This window comes from Solanum stenotomum, chromosome 3 (genome assembly GCF_019186545.1).
Source record: "Solanum stenotomum isolate F172 chromosome 3, ASM1918654v1, whole genome shotgun sequence".
Lineage (NCBI taxonomy): Eukaryota > Viridiplantae > Streptophyta > Magnoliopsida > Solanales > Solanaceae > Solanum > Solanum stenotomum.
This window is the reverse complement of record NC_064284.1, coordinates 24,657,204-24,675,158: the sequence shown is the minus strand read 5'-3', so window position 1 is coordinate 24,675,158 and position 17,955 is coordinate 24,657,204. Positions and strand designations below refer to the sequence as shown.

At 35.1% G+C, this 17,955-nt stretch overlaps 1 protein-coding gene across 1 annotated transcript; it reads right to left on the bottom strand.

The window, feature by feature from the left end:
* Nucleotides 1–1,555: 1,555 nt before the first annotated feature.
* On the bottom strand, nucleotides 1,556–2,649 carry LOC125858793 (uncharacterized). Its single transcript, XM_049538591.1, has 4 exons — nucleotides 2,373–2,649; nucleotides 2,086–2,219; nucleotides 1,786–1,873; nucleotides 1,556–1,674 (listed from the first exon to the last, which is right to left on the bottom strand). The coding sequence occupies exons 1-4, from the start codon at nucleotides 2,647–2,649 to the stop codon at nucleotides 1,556–1,558; spliced, it is 618 nt and encodes a 205-aa protein (XP_049394548.1).
* Between the last annotated feature and the right edge of the window lie 15,306 nt (nucleotides 2,650–17,955).

The window sequence follows — 17,955 nt, the reverse complement described above, 5'->3', positions numbered from 1 at the left end:
CAGATCATCATGAATTAGTTATTTAAATGTTCCAAATCAGATTATCATGTTATTGCTCAGTTTATCGCATGAATTTCAGAACCCTAGCTATGTATTTCTTTAGTTCTTGAATTACACATGCTAGGTCAGATATTTCAGTATTCAGTTATACATGCCTCAGTTTATGAATGCATCATTATCAGATTAATTGTTGCATTCTCAGTTTGCATGTTCAGTTCGGGCTATCTAGTATTTACAGTAATTCAGTCATAACCAGTTAACTACTTAATTCATTGGGAGTAGCATAATACCGAGTTGGACTAGGGTTTCAGCGTACCCATATAGTCCAAGAACTACGAGCCACATAGGTGTAAGTCCCCTCTGTGGGCAACATCAGTTTAGTGATCACGCCAACATGCCTCTATACCTCTGGCAGGGTATATTGGGTCCTCTCGATGGGGCGTATACATCGAACTCCACATTTAGCTCATGTGGTTTTATGTCGGTTATTAGTAGCTCCCACAGTTCAGTCAGACTCTATTGCATTGACCACATTTACAGTTCATTCAGTATTCAGTCAGCATGTTATAAATTGGTCATTACATTCAGTTAGCTCAGTATTCATTATTTATATCATGTTCAGATTATATCATTGCTCAGTATGCTTTGTTCAATTATGTGTTATTTCAGCTTTCTTCAAGTACTGACGCATACGTGCACTACATCTTCTCGTGATGTAGGTTCAGGTTCTCAGTATCCAGATCACGCTTAGATCGATTCCCGATCTCCAGTTCAGCAGCATCAGTGGTGAGTCCTCATTCTTCGAGGACAATAGTCAGGAGTTTCTTTTCAGTATTTTTAGTCTTTAGTTTCAGTTTTGCTAGATCTAGTTAGGGCATGTCCCAACATTTCTAGTCAGTTTAGAGGCTTATTTCAGACATAGTTAGATTCAGCTTAGTATTTGAGTTTGATAACTTCTTTGCATTAAACTCTCAGATTTGATATATTCAGTTATAGTATGTGGGTATTCCCCATCTTTTCAGATTTATTTATGATTTAGCTTCCGCATCAGTTTATTTTCTTTAGTATGCTCATGATCATGCCAGCAGGGTTAGCTTGGGATCACTTGTGGTCCTAGGTCCCGTGTCCGTGTCTTGGGGGTAGCTCGAGGCGTGACAAACTTCCTTGCCTTAAGGTACGAAATGAAACGACCCTTAGGCACTGCTGAACTATTTTTCTACTCTAAGACTGGCTCATTGGGAAACTGGAACTTGACAACTCGAGTTCTACAATCAACTGAGGCATAACAGGCATGAAGCCTGTCCATACCAAGAAGGACATCAAAATCTACCATGTCTAACTCAACTAAATTAGCTATGGTGCTCTTGTGATTGACGAAAATGGGACAATCATGATATACTCTCTCTGCTAGAATAGACTCGCCAATAGGTGTAGAAACACTGAAGGGTTCACTAAGTTGCTCATGAATAACATCAAAATTCATTGCAACATACAGAGTTACAAAGGATAAACTCGCTCCTGGGTCTAGCAAAGCATAAACATTAGAGTTAAAGGATTAGATCATACCAGTAACAACATCTGGTGAATCCTCTTGCTTTTGGCGACTTGTGATAACATATAGGCGGTTTGTTCCTCCGCCAATACTTGAAGTAACCCCTCTAGGTGCAGCTCTGTCTGGTAGAGAAACTGAAGAAAACTGGGCTCTATTGCCCCCATTACCATTACCCTGCTTGTTCTATGGACATTTTCGCATGAAATGACTATTCTGGCCACACTTGAAACAACCAGTGGAGCCCTCACGACAAGTACCAGAGTGATTCCTACCACACTTAGCACAAGCAAGAGGCTTACTACCACCTTGCGCCATACTACCCTGAGAATAGACAGGTTTAGCTATGAAATTCTGACTATTGTACTCACTTTTGTTCTTTGGTGTAGGTGCACTAGTAGATGACGGAGCGGGTCCCTTTTTTTCTGTTGGAAGGATGACCGGTTGGCATTACTCTTCTGCTGCCCGGACTCATTCCCTGTCTTAGCTCTCTTATTCTTGAACTCTTCTCTATCCCTTAGCTTCTCTTCCTTAACCTGCTGCACATAGACCATCAACCTTGCTATATCTATGTCACCTATTAACATTGCAGCCTTACCTTCCTTACTCGACAGAAGAGACATCCCAACAACAAATAAACTCATTCTGCTCCTCATGTCAGTAACCATTTCTGGAGCATACCGGGAAAGTTGTGTGAACCTCAGACTATACTCATGAACACTCTAAGAATCCTGCTTAAGTGTGAGGAACTCTCGTACCTTAGACTCTTTCAGTTCTCGGGGAAAGAAACTCCCCAAGAAGGCCTCCTCAAAACAAGGGCAACTCGCAAGTGGTGCATCCTCAACTCGGTTCTTCATCCATTGATCGAACCAAATCCTAGAGACACCCTTCATTTGGTATGCATCTAGTTCCACCCTTTCAGTATTAACAACATGCATGATTTCAAAAACTTTCTGAAGCTCCTCAACAAAATTCTCAGGATCCTCAGTAACACTAGAGCCTGTGAAGTTTGGGGGATTCATCCTTTGGAACTCGCGGATCCTCGAAGTATCAGTAATTTCCTGTCGATTTCCCCTCTGTTGCCCAGCTTGATTGGTCATAACTTGGCTCAACATCTAGATAACCTCACGGAACTCAGAATTGGTGACCTCTCCTTGGGGTTGCACGTCTGGTGCATTAGGTACCGCTTGTTCTTATGGTTTAACATTCATTCTAGCCGGACGACTTCAGACAGCTCTTCGTGGAGGCATGATCTAAAAGACATGAGCAAGTACGAGTTAGAAGAAACTTTTTAGAGATCAAACTCTAACGCACGAAATGAGTATGAAACAAGTGAGAAAGTTTCCTAAGTGCTGCAACCTTCGGATTATAGATGTCGCACGCTTTACACAGATAACTAGGACTCTACAGACACAACTTCATAGACTCCCTAGGACTCTTGAACTCTGTGCTTTGATACCAAGTTTGTCACTTCTCGAGCCTACACCCTGGGAGAGATTGGCACTCGAGAACCATTATTGGCCCCAAGCGAACCCTTTGCATGGCTTACTTATACAACAGAAGACTTATACTCAACAAAGATAAATCAATGTAATAAACTATAATGTTATAAAGGAACATTCAACTGGCCAATAAGTCAAACTCAAGCCTCAACATAATAGAATGAAAATTAAAAGACTAAAAACATAACATCTGGCTGTCTATGAAGCCTCTAAAACAACTGAGATGGATTTCGGGACAAGACCCTCGATCATCCTAACAAATGAAATACTAAAAGCAAATGATAACAAAGGATCCCTCCAGAAAGCAAGGAGGCTCACCAACTGACTCTGAATGATCAACTGGATCAACGAATCGCTGGATGATGATCCTGGTTACCTGTGTCTGCATCATAAAAAGATACAGGCCAAAAAGCATCAGTACATTGAATGTACGAGTATGCGAGGGGAATTCTAAAACAAGATATAAGCTTGAAAGGAACTGAAGAACTTACCTGGTTTAACTGAACTCATTTTAATATAAAGCAATATAAAACAAGTGCAATATAAAGAAAGGATGTTTAAAACATGTATGTCGACTCTGTGTATTTGGAAATACAATAATATTCTGTGTGTATGCAAAGATACACTATAACTCTGAAATGTATGTAAAAATATAAATAAACTGTGTATATAAGAATACAATTTCTTCTGTGGGAGTTTCTCTAACCGGCAACCATCACGTAAGAGCTATTGTGATGATACAATATTTTGTCTCATGCTGCCAGGGCCGTCCTATACCTTGCCGAGGATATAGAACCTGAACTACTAAGTGGATCCACTAGTCTATGCTAAAAAGCACTAAGGAATCATCTAAAAAGTATGATCCTTTTCTACCCATGATGACTACATGGTTTATGGGGGCTGGGAGTTGTCTGAACTCTCCCCATATTGGTGCTCAATACTATTCCCAAAATATGATACTAGCTCTTATGTTTAAAAACATACTTCTTTCTGTGATTGGAGATAATTGCTCAAAAACTTAGCTCAAAGTCTATCTTGGAAATCAAAGTTTCCTCTCTTGCTTAATTGTGAAAGCACTTACTCTTTTATGAAAACTAGCTCAAGCACTATTTGGAAATCAAGGTTTCCTTTACTTGTTTAAATGTGAAAATATTTTAAATCTTTTGGAATACATAGTCCCCATATACTTTGAAGAAATGAACTTCAACTTTACTCTTTACTCAACTCAAAACTCAAGTCTTAAAGCAAAGTTAAATCATTTGTCAAAGACTTTTGGAAGACTCTATGAACTTTTCTTGACTTGGTTGTTTACTTCTCTTGACTTGACTCTTAACTGATCATTGAATTGAATTATGAATTCAAGGATTGAGATTTGTGATAGGAAAGATCTCATGATGTTTAGGAGTGTTTTTAGATAGTTTAACATGAGAAAAAAAAATCAAGAAATCACTGTCTGGAAGCAAGTCCACGACGCGGATATGTATTTAATTATTTGATTGCGAAATAAATTTTGAGGTAGAACGGTCCGTGACCGCTCCGCTCCGCTCAGAAAAATTNTGTTTACTTCTCTTGACTTGACTCTTAACTGATCATTGAATTGAATTATGAATTCAAGGATTGAGATTTGTGATAGGAAAGATCTCATGATGTTTAGGAGTGTTTTTAGATAGTTAAACATGAGAAAAAAAAATCAAGAAATCACTATCTGGAAGCAAGTCCACGACGCGGATATGTATTTAATTATTTGATTGCGAAATAAATTTTGAGGTAGAACGGTCCGTGACCGCTCCGCTCCGCTCAGAAAAATTGTCAATTCTGAGGAACAAGCCTGCGACGCGGACCTAGTACCCAGATTCTGCCGACTTGTTCCTTCTTCGTTTTCTAACCCCAAATCGCTTAAATTCGATTCTTTTTCTCCAATTATCTTTAGATTCAAATACCCAACATATGTACACAAGAATCTAATCATGCACAACTCTAAAGTCGACCTTAAACTCTCAAGAACTCCTCAATCTCATCCCAAATTCAAGAACAAAAGTAAATTCAAGAACACATCAAGAACATTCAAACTTTCAACTTTTAGGACGAATTCATGCTGAATTAAACATGTTTGGCGCGTGGGTGAACGAAACCAACGTTTTCTGAACTGACATACCTAGTAGGGATCACCCCTTGACGAAATCCACAAGCGATTCTTGAAGAACTTGACGATTCTTGCTCCTTATTCTCCTTTCTCTTCTTCTTTTCTCTTTTCTAAAACCCTAACTCAATATCATAAAAGCGTAAACTGAATCCTATCAGTTTAGACCCTAATTAATTACCAAAAATGAAATTAAGTTATGGGGGTATGAAAAAGACCATAACGGCCTTCTAAAATCCGGGTTAGACTTTCCTTATTTGAACAACCCAACTTCAAATGGGCATATCTCAATCATACGAATTCAGAATCGCGCAAACTCAGTGGCGCTGGAAAGATTATTCCAAGACCTTACCTACGATATCTGGAAACACACCTAACTAATCCTGCGCTAGGAGTTATGGTCATTTGAAGTTGACCAAAAATCCAACTTAACATACTTAACAAATTTTTATATTCTTTCCAAAAATGACTATTTCCAATATTTAACTTCTTTCTAGTTCTTTCTAGTTACAGGGTGTTACTATACAACATCATAACAAAAGAATACCAAAAATTTACCATTTCCAACTAGTAATTGTCATTTATTAAATAACCAGTATACCAAATTTATTTCATTATTACGCCAAAATCCATACAAATATAATGCCAAAAAAAAAGTTAATCACACCAGATTCACAAATTTCATACCAATTTTTTGCACACTTTCTATACATATTTCATCATTGATTCATACCAAAAGAATACAACAATTATACAATTTCTAAATAGTAATTGCCATTTATTATAAAATAAACAGTATCCAAAACCACAAATCGTACCAAAAACAATATCAAATTCCATACATGTCTAACATATCTAGTATACCAATTTCAATCAAATTTAATGTAATTTTGTAAACCAGAAACTTACCAAAAAATAAAAAATGTTTCATACCAAAAATTAACAACGGTATACATTAAAAAACCCCAGTTTTTTGCAATCAATTACACAAAAAATTTCTAAAAAGCACTAATTGAAGAATCTCATCTACCACGATGTTTTATTAATATTGATAAGAAACCGCTCATTACAAGAAAATGACGATTATTAAACAAAAAAAAATTCGAAGTAGACGAGAGTGACGACTAAGAATACTCTTTGAACGAATTAGATGAGAGAGAAACTGTTGAAATTATTTTGAAAATAAATCCATTTGAAATAAATCTTTTGAGATAAAAAAGGAAAATAAATATTCTATTTTGTTATGACTCTTCTATATTTATGCCTCCTTTAATTGTCATTAATATTTTTAAATTGTTTGTTACGCAAAGTTCCATTTTTTTTACAAACTAATTAATTTTTTTTGCCTTTTTAAAATATTTTTTTTAAATAAGTGAAAATGTTATAACCTATAATTGTTTATAAAGAATAATGTTATAACTTATAATTATTAGTCCGATAGATGTCAATTATAAAATTTTCACTAAAATTAAATGGTGTCTCCAATCATGTTACCCACGATTAAATTCAATGGAAATATAATAGGGAAAATTGTATAAAATAGCAAATTATTAATTCAAATTAAATGTTATAACCACAGTTTGATTTAAGCGTAACCTATAGCAAACAATTGTCATTCACCTCTCCCCAGCTTTGTCGCTCGCCACTCTCCCTTTCTCGGTCGCCAGTATCTCCCTCGCATCTCTCACTTTATACAAACACAAATGTATAAAATGTGTTTGTATAAAGCGAGAGAGAACTGTATATACAAATACAAATACATATTTTTCATCCTATACACAAATACAGATCTTCCCCTGCCCAATTCTCTTTTGTTTTCTCTCATTCTTGCTTTATACAAACACAGATTATACAAATTACAATGTATAATTGTGTTGTATAAAGTGAGAGAGAGAGAGAGATTTGACATACAAAAGTTTTATTTCGATTCAATTGTATACGAATTCAAATTTTATGCAGATATACAAACACAATCATTGATACATATACATTGTAGTTACATCTATACAATTATTTTGTCACGCCTCGAGCCTACACCCTGGGTGGGACTGGTGCTCGAGAACCATTGATGGCCCCAAGCGAACCCTTGGCCTGACTTACTTACTCATCGGAAGACTTAAACACAAAAAAAGTCTCAACTAAGGAACTTATGAAATACACTTAGAATGTCTTTAAAGAAACATTCAAACTAGCCAAGATGGCTACTCAAGTCTCACAACATAAGCCAATAATAAAGTAGTGTCAAATGAACTAATTGAATGACTATCTATGAAGCCTCTAATAACTGAGATGGATGTCGGGACAAGACTTATGACATCCTAATGAACTAAATACTGAAAGCAATAAAAAGGATCTTCCGAAACAAAGGAGGCTCACCAATAACTCTGGAGCTCAACTAGAATCAATGATGCACTGGATGATGATCTTGGTTACCTGTATCTGCATCATTAAAAGATGCAGGCCAAATGTCATCAGTACATTGAATGTACGAGTATGCGAGGGGAAATCTAAACAAGACATAAGCTTGAAAGGAACTGAACTGAACTCATTTCAATATAAAGCAATAACGTAAATGTAACATAAAGAAAAGCTTTTAAAACATGGATATCAACTCTGTGTATTTGGAAATACAATAATACTCTGTGTGTATGCAAAGATACAATGTAACTCTGAAATGTATGTAAAAATACAAAGTACTGCTATGAGAGTTTCTCTAACCGACAACCATCACTTAAGAGTTATTGTGATGATACATCATTTTGCCTCACGCTGTCAGGGTCGTCCTATACCTTGCCGAGGTTATAAAACCTGACTACTATGTGGATCCACTAGTCTATGCTAAAAAGCACTAAGGAATCATCTAAATTGTATAACCCGTTTCTACCCATGGTGGCTACATGGTTTATGGGGGCTGCGAGTTGTCTGAACTCTCCCCTATATCGGTGCTCAATACTACTCCCAAAATATAATACTAGCTTTTATGTTTAAAAACATATTTTCTTTTTGTGGTTTGAGATAATTGCTCAAAACTTAACTCTAAGGCTCCTCTTGGAAATCAAAATTTCCTCTCTTGCTTAATTGTGAAAACATTTACTCTTTTATGAAAACTAGCTCAAAGTCTCTTTGGAAATCTCAGTTTCCTTTCTTATTTAAGTGTGAAAACATTTTAAATTCTTTGGGAATACATAGTCCCCATATACTCTTTGAAGAAATGAACTTTAACCTTTACTCTTTACTCAACTCAAAACTCAAGTCTTAAAACAAAGTTAAAACTTTTACTTTGTAAAAGACCTTTGGAAAACTCTAAGAACTTGATTTGACTCTTAACATTCCTTGAATTAAATTATGGATTCAAGGCTCATGATCTCATTTTATGGATGATTTCATGTTGTTTAGACGTATCTTAGAGTGTAGAAATCAACTAGAAAACATAGGTACGTTTCAAGGGAACTAGTACGGAAAGAAGTGGGAAGAAGTAGAAGACATGGCGTCCCTGGCGCTCTGAGTGGCGCGGGGCGCGACACCCAAAACTTCAGAACTGAAGTTGGGGCACACTGGCTGGCGCGGCGCCCTAGGGTCAAAACTTCAGAGAACTTTGTGGGGCGCTCTGAGTGGCGCGGCGCTCCACCCCTCTACCCAGGTGTTTGGTGATTTTTCTTGCTCGTTTTTAACTCTAAGCCCTCTAAACTCAATTGGGTCCTTTCCCAAACACTTAGATTCAAATACATAATCAAAATATGCAAGAATCTACTTAAAACGACACCTAATTTCATGAATCTAAGTCAAGAGCTCCAACAATCAAGAACCCAATAGAAACTTCAAACAAATCCATCAAGAACTCAATTTCTAAAACTTCAAGAATCTAAATTCGATGAAATAAATCATGATTGGCGCGTGGGTGAACTAACCCAATGCTATGTGATCTCACATACCTCGTAGGAATCACCCCTTGACAAAAGCCACAAGCAATTATTCCAGAACTTGGTGATTTCTTGCTTCTTCTCCTCTTCTTTTCTCTTCTCTCAAAACCCTAACTTCTTTTTCAAAAGCGTAAACTGAATCCAATCAGTTTAGACCCCAAGTTAATTACCAAAAATGAAATTAATTAATTGGATGGTGAAAACACCGTAATGCCCTTCTAAAATCCGGTTTTGAATTTCCTTATCTAGACAACCCAACTTCAAATGGGCATATCTCCTTCATACGAACTCGAAACTAAGCAAACTCAGTGGCATTGGAAAGATAATTCAAAGATATTTCCTACGGTATCTTGTATTACACCTAACTCATCCTGATCTAGGATTTATCGTCATGTGAAGTTGACTCAAAACTCATATTTAACTTAATTTTGTCAAATTTCCAGATTTTCATTCTTTCCAAAAATGACTCTTTTTAATTCTAGCTCTTTCTAGTTGCGGGGTGTTACATATCTAACCGATATACATATACAATTGCTGCGCTTTTATATAAACGAGTGGTCTTCGAGCGAAATTATACAAATCTGATGCTCCTGCCAACGAATTATACAATTTGAAGTTTGCTGTAGAGTGCAATTATGCAAATTATAGCTATGGCATACAAATATGGTTTTTATGTTTGCTAAATCTAAAATTTACTCAATATAATATAATACCACAAGGATGTTAATAATTGACACACAATGTTGATTATATAGAACCAATTAGGAGATTAAAAAATCAAGGAAATATGTCATACCTCAGAGGAATTAAAATGGTGTCTCCAATCATGTTATCCACGATTAAATTCAATGGATATATATATATATATATAGAGAGAGAGAGAGAGAGAGCGCGAATGAGAGAGAAGGTGACATGGCACCTTTCTATGACATCCATTGTCATTTATCTTTTTTTCTCCTTTTTTGGCTTTATTTTAGAATTTTAATGAATTATTTTATTGTAAAAGTAAATTAATTTATTTATTACAAATAACTATTTTATTTTAGGAGGAATGTTTACAAAGATTCTTCACATGCCAATATATATATATATATATATATATATATATATATATATATATATATATATATATATATATATATATTTTATATTTTGTATATAGAAAAANGCTGAATATAGAAAAGTTGATGTGGCATCTCTCTATGACCACCATTTCTATTTATCTTTTAACTTAATTTTTTGATTTTTTAAATTCATTTATTAACATAATAATCTACTAAATACCTCTAATGTATCTATTAACCTACAATTAAAGAGGATAATGAAAAGTTTTAACATAAATAATATATTTATTGTTGCAATAGAAAATGAATAGTTGTAACAGTTTGGTAATTAACCAATTAAAATAGTTAAAAAATATGTAGGAGAGCACATAATCTGTAAGTAACTTCACAAAATGGAAGAATCATTGGAAGAAACGATTTACTACTTCAGGTAAATTAATTTTTTTAAAGTTTTACTACCTTAGATAGATCAATTTTTTGATTTGTTTGTACAAATAAAACTAGGCTGGAGAGCACATATTCTGAAGGTAAATTGACAAAATGGAAGAATCATTGCAAGAGCGGATTTACCACTTCAGGTAAATTAAATTTTGCTTTATTTGTGTAAATAAACATTAAGCAGGAGATGAAATCAAGAACTCATAGCAAGAGATGTTTTACTAGCTCAGATAAATAAAAAAAACTTTGATTTGTTTGTATGAATGAATTCCTTAGAATATACCTGTGTAGATTTGACCATTTTATGCCAACAAGAATTACAACAAGCGCATCTAGTAAAATAAGACTAAAATCCTATTTAAGAATTCAATATGTTTGAAGATCGAAAAACATCAACATATCTTCTAACGTTCAACTTGTGAACCATGGAAATGATGACACCATGAAGTATTAATTCTCTTATTCTATTCTTTTTCATTTACAAATAATGAGGAGTTGAGGACTATAGGGTATTGAAATAATAAGGAAAGTTATAAAAAAAAAACATTGATCTCTTTTCTGATGAAAAAAAGAATAATATGATAGTTTGAAAAGAATGAGAAGGCAAGGCATGAAATTGAGTAAAAAATAAAAGGCAGGAAAATAAAAAAAAGAAGAAAAAAAAGCCTATATATAATATAAAGGAAAAACATAGACAAGGTGATGTGACACCCCTCTATGGCCTCAATTCATATTTATCTTTTTTCTCCTTTTTTTGATATTTTTTTCTTGATTCTTTTCATTAAATATTTTATTTATTAAATAGAAAAACCCAATCATATTTACTATTCTAGTTATATCTAATGAGTTACAAAAAAAACTCCATTTATTCATATTCTCTAGTTAAGTAACATGTCTCTTTAACTTATTCTTATGGATTATCAAGTCTATAAATTACAATCATTCATGGAGATGTTGACTATTCATTTTTCATTTTCTCATGCTTTCTTTCTATTAGTGTAGTTTTTTTCTCATTCTTTCTTTCTAATAGTGTAATTTTTTTCTCTTTTTTAAAAATAAATAAATTATTCTTCATCTTTACCGAAATTATAGAAAAGATAGTGACATGATATGTTCTTCACTTTGACGAAGATCAAAGATATATTCTTCAAAGATTCATTATAAAGAGATGTTCACATTAATTTAGTTCAAGATCATCAAAATGAAGAAGGAAGTTTAATTATGTTGAAAGATTCATCAAGAGAGATGATCATATTAGTAAAAAGTTTGAATGTTTCCAATAATTTAAAGATTCATTAATGTATTGTTTTGATTTCGATATTCTAATATTTTGCCATGCTTGAAAGGTATATTATCTATGGTACATTTCTTATAGCTATTACATATTGTTGTACTTAAAAAATTATATATAATATAAGCTAGATGTTAGAGAAGTGAAGTTGCACCTCTCCTTGGCCAAACATTCCATTTATCTTTTTTTCCTCAATTTTTTTGACAATTTCCATATTTTTCTACGTACTTATTATAGTACAAAAAATAAATATATCAATACTACTCCTCTATTTATTGTTATACTTAAATGTCTGAGAAATTATTTACACTCATTATTATTCTTTGTTACAAAAAATTAATAGTCTCAATATTTACCACTTTAATATTTCAAGATATTTTTTTCTTTTTTTATTGTATTTTTTTTGGGAAAAAGGTCTGAAATATATCCGAACTTTGGCCGAAATTGTTGTTACGATATCAAACTTTGGAAAGGACCTTTTGTAACATCTTGCAAATTGAAAGAACTAGAAAGAGCTAGAATTAGAAAGCATGATTTTTTGGAAATAATAAAAAATTGGAAAATTGGTTAAGTTAAGTTTGAGTTTTAGGTCAACTTCAAACGACCATAACTCCCAACTCAGGATGAGTTAGCTGTATTTCCAGATATCGTAGGAAAGATCCTGGAATAATATTTCCAACGCTACCGAGTTTGCGTGATTCCGAGTTCGTGTGAGTGAGTTATGCCTATTGGAAGTTGGGCTGTTCAAATAAGGAAAGTCCAATCCGGATTTTAGAAGGGCATTATGGTATTTTTATCACCCAGTTAAGTTAATTCGGTTTTAGCAATTAAATTGGAGTCGAAACTGAATTGGTTCAGTTTAGACAATTGGAAATTTATGCTAGGGTTTTTGGAGAAAGAGCAAAGTTCGTCGTTCCTGAAGGTTTAGCTTGTGGATTTCGACAAGGGTTGATCCCTAAAGAGGTATGTGAGTCTTTCATAGCGTTGGGTTCGTTCACCCACGCGCCAATTATGTTTATTTCAGCGAAATTTGTTCTAGAGGTTAAAATGTTGTTTCCTTGAGTTGTTTGAGTTCGATTCTTGTGTATACATACTGGGTATCTAAATCTAAAGGGAATTTGAGAAAAAGAATCGAGTTTAGGCGAATTGGGGTTAGAAGACGACGAAGGAAAAAGTCGGGTAGAAACTGAGTACCAGGTCCGCGTCGCGTACCTGTTCCTCATAAGTGTAATTTTTCCCTTTGCATTGTGGAGAGGTCACAGACCTCTCTGCCTCAAAAGTTATTTCGCGACCAAATATTTAAATGAGTCTCTGCGTCGCGGACCCATCCTCAGACAGTGATTATTTTTGTATCTTTTCTCATGTTTAGCTATCTAAAATCATTCCTAAACATTATGAGATCTTTTCTATCACAAATCACAATCCTTGAATCCATAATTCAATTCAAGGAAAGTTAAGAGTCAAGTCAAGAGAAGTTAAGAGTCAAGTCAAGAGTCAAGTTAAGAGAAGTTAATAAAGTTTTCCAAAAGTCTTTTACAAATGTTTCAACTTTGTTTTAAGACTTGAGTTTTGAGTTTACTAAAAAATAAAGTTTGAAGTTCATTTCTTCAAAAGAGTATATCGGGACTATGTATTCCCAAAGAGTAAATGTTTTCACATTTAAAGGAGAAAGGAAACTGAGATTTTCAAAAGAGCCTTCGAGCTAGTTTTCAATAAAGAGTAAGAGTAAAGTTCATTCTTCAAAGATTATTCGGGAACTAAGTATTCCCAAGAGTTAAACTGTTTTCACATTTGAGCAAGAAAGGAAACTGAGATTTCCAAGAGAGCTTTTAAGCTAAGTTTTTGAGTAATTATCTCAAACCAAAGAAAAAGTTTTGTTTTGTCACGCCCCGAGCCTACACCCTGGACGTGGCCGGCACCCGAAGATCATTGCTGGCCCCAAGCGAACCCTTGGCCTGGCTTACTTGACTCAGCGGAAGACTTAAACTAAACAAAGATAAGTTCAGATAATAAACTGGAATGTTATAAAGGAACATTCAACTGACCATTAAGGCAAACTCAAGTCTCAACAGGGAATAACGACAATGAAAAGACTAAAAACTAACATCTGACTGTCTATACAGCCTCTAATAACAACTGAGATGGATGTTGGGACAGACCCCACAACATCCTAATAAACTAAACTAGAAAGCAATGAAATGGATCCTCCGGAAAGCAAGGAGGCTCACCAATAGACTGTGGACTGCTCACTGTATCAACGACGCGTCGGGATGCCGATCCTAGTTACATGTGTCTGCATCATAATATGATGCAGGCCAACTGATATCAATACATTGAATGTATGATTGTGCGAGTTGGAATGCTAAAATAACATAGGCTAGAAAGAATCTGAGAGAAACTGAAGAACTTACCTGGCTCAATTCAACTCAACATGACTGAACTCATTTCAATATAAAGCAGTTTAAAAGCAAGTGCAGTATAAAGAAAAGCTGTTTAAAAACATGATATCAACTCTGTGTGTATGCAAGATACAAATAACTCTGAGATGTATTTAAAATACAATAAAGTGATGTATATAAAATATACAATAACTTCTGTGGGAGTTTCTCTAACCGACAACCATCACTTAAGAGCTATAGTGATGATACAACAATCTTCCTCACGCTACCAGCGCATCCTATACCTGGCCAAAGGTATAGGACCTGAACTTCCTAATGGATTCACTAGTCTATTTCGAAAAGGGTTCATCTAAAAAGTATGACTCTTTTCTACCCATGATGGCTACATGGTTTAAGGGGGATGATAGTTGTATGAGCTTTTCCCCATCGGTGCTCAATACTACTCCCAAAAATATACTAGCTCTTTATGTTTAAAAACATACTTCTTCTATGATTTGAGATTAGTGCTCAAAAATTTAGCTCAAAGGGTATCTTGGAATATCTCTATTTCCCTGCTTGCTTCATTTATAAAGCTATTACTCTTTTCTGAAAACTAGCCGAAGGCTCTTTGAAAATCTTAGTTTCCGTTCTATTTAAATGTGAAAAACATTTAAAATCTCTTTGGGAATACTTAGTCCCCCTATACTTTTGAAGAAATGAACTTCAAACTTTACCTTTTACTCTTTGCTTAACTTCAAACTTAAGTCTTAAAACAAGTTAAAACGTTTGTAAAAAGACTTATGAAAACTTGAAATGAACTTCTCTTACTTGACTTTTGACTTTGATCTTAACTCTTGCTTGAATTGACTCTTAACTGATCCTTGAATTGAATTATGGATTCAAGGATTATGATTTGTGTTTGGAAAGATCTCTTGATGTTTAGGAATGATTTTGTATAGCTAAACTTGAGAAAAGTTACGAAATCACCGTCTTGGAACATGTCCGCGACGCGGAAATGTTTTAAAAAATTACTCGCGAAATTAAATTTTTAGACAGAGGAGTCCGCATCATCTCCGCGACGCAGAGCTGATTTTTGTTCATTGTGGAAACAAGTCCGCGACACGGACATGTTTCATGAACCTTACTCGACTTTTTCCTTCTTCGTTTTTCAGCCTCAACCCACCTAAATTCAATTATCCTCCTCAAATTCCTTTTAGATCCCGATACCCAGTGTATGTACTCAAGAACCTAACTCAAAGTAACTCTAAAACACCACGTAAAGATCTCGGAAACTCCATAATTCAACCCAATTCAAGAACAACATTCAAATTCAAGAATTCATGTCAAGAACATCAACTTTCAAACTCTTTTAGGATGAATTGCGCTGAAACTAAACATGTTTGGCGCGTGGGTGAATGAACCCAACGCTATGAGAGACTCACATACCTTGTAGGATCAATTCCTTGGTGAATCCACAACCAAAATCGATCGTTCTTGGCAAATCTTACTTTTCCTCTTCTCCTTTCTCTTGCGTTCTTTCTCCAAAAGCCCTAACTCTATTTCTCAAAAGTGTAAACTGAGCTAACTCAGTCTTGACCCCACTTAATTTACTAAAAACGAAATTAATTGGGTAAGAAAAAGACCAAACTACCCCTTTTTAAATTCCGGATTGGGCATTTTTTTATTCGAACAACCCAACTTCCAACGATTATAATTCACTTATACGAACTCAGAATCGTGCAAACTTGACTGCGTTGGAAAGATAAATCCAAGAGATTTCCAACCATATCTGGAACTACACCTAACTAATTCTGAGCTAGGAGTCATGGTCGATTGAAGTTGACCAAAATCTCAACTTTACATTACTTAAAACTTTCTAGATTTCCTTATACTTTTCAAAAATGATTATTTTAAGTTCTTAGCTTCTTTCTAGCTATTTCAAGTTGCGAGATGTTACAATATCTCCCCCTTGGAAATATTCATCCTCGAATGAGATTATTCTTACTAGGCTAATGGTGTAACATCAAGTTCAAACACCCAACAAGCAAATGTAAACAACCAACATGCTCACTCACAATTTAAAGAGTACTAAGAAGTAAATTAGTACCTTGGTATGCACTTTCTCCAAATTCAAAGAGATGTGGATATCTCTTCTTCATATCCTCTTCAGCTTCCCATGTAGCTTCTTCAACAAATTGGTTTCTCCAAAGGACTTTGATTGATGCAACCTCTTTTGTCCTTAACTTGCGCACTTGGCGATCTAGAATCTGGATTGGAATCTTCTCATAAGATAAGCTATCCTTGATCTCAATAATTTTAGTTGTTACTATCAATGAAGGATCTCCCATGCACTTTTTCAACATGGAGATGTGAAATGCCTAATGAACTGCCACTAGCTCTTGTGGTAGCTCTAGCTCATAAGCTACATTGCCCATCCTTTTGGATATTCGATAGGTCCAATATACCGGGGACTAAGTTTCCCCTTTTTACCAAACCTCATAACACCCTTCATGGGTGAAACTTTTAGATATACCCAATCATCTACTTCGAACTCTAACGCCCTTCTTCTAACATCAGTGTAGGATTTCTGACGACTCTGTGCCGTTTTCAACCTCTCTTGAATCACTTTAACTTTCTCCATAGCTTGATGGACTAAATCTGGCCCTATCAACCTTGCTTCACCAACTTCAAACCATCCAATAGGAGATCTACATCTTCTCCTATAAAGAGCTTCATATGGAGCCATTTGGATACTAGAGTGGTAACTGTTGTTGTAAGCAAACTCAAATAAAGGTAGGTGATCATCCCAATTACCTTTGAAATCAATCACACATGCCCTCAACATATCTTCTAATATCCGAATGGTACGCTCTGCTTGCCCATCTGTGTAAGGATGAAAGTCAGTACTCAAATTCACCTTTGAACCCAAGCTTTTTTGGAATGACTTCCAAAACTGTGCAGTAAATTGCGCGCCTCTATCTGAAATAATGGAGATCGGAACCCCATGAAGTCTTACCACCTCTTGAATATAAAGCTTAGCATAATCCTCTGCTGAGTTGGTAGTCTTTACCGGCAAAAAGTGGCTGATTTCATTATTCTATCGACAATCACCCAAATAGAATCATGCTGCCTGCGAGATCTTGGCAAGCCTGTGATGAAATCTATATTAATCATCTCCCACTTACATTCCGAAAGTTCTATATTCTGAGCCAAGACACCAAGCTTTTAGTGCTCTACTTTAACTTGTTGGCAATTTGGGCACTTAACAACAAATTCTGCAATGCCCTTCTTCATACTATTCCACCAGTACACCTCCTTCAAATCACGATACATCTTTGTGGAACCCAGATGAATGGAATATCTGGAGCTATGAGCTTTCTCCATGATCCTCTCTTGGAGTCTATCCACCATAGGTACGCACAATCTACCTTGATATCTCAATACACCATCTCCCCTTTGTTCAAAAGCTAATACTCTTTGCTTATGAACATTTGCTTTTAAGTCTACCAAAATAGGGTCTTGGTCTTTCTTCTCTTTCACTTCACTAATGATGACTCAGACCCATTCGTCACCACTATTCCTCCTTTTGTGGAATCCATAAGTCTGACTACCAGGCGTGCAAGTCTGTGCACATCTTTTGCTAACTCTTTCTTTTCTTCCTCAACATGGGCGG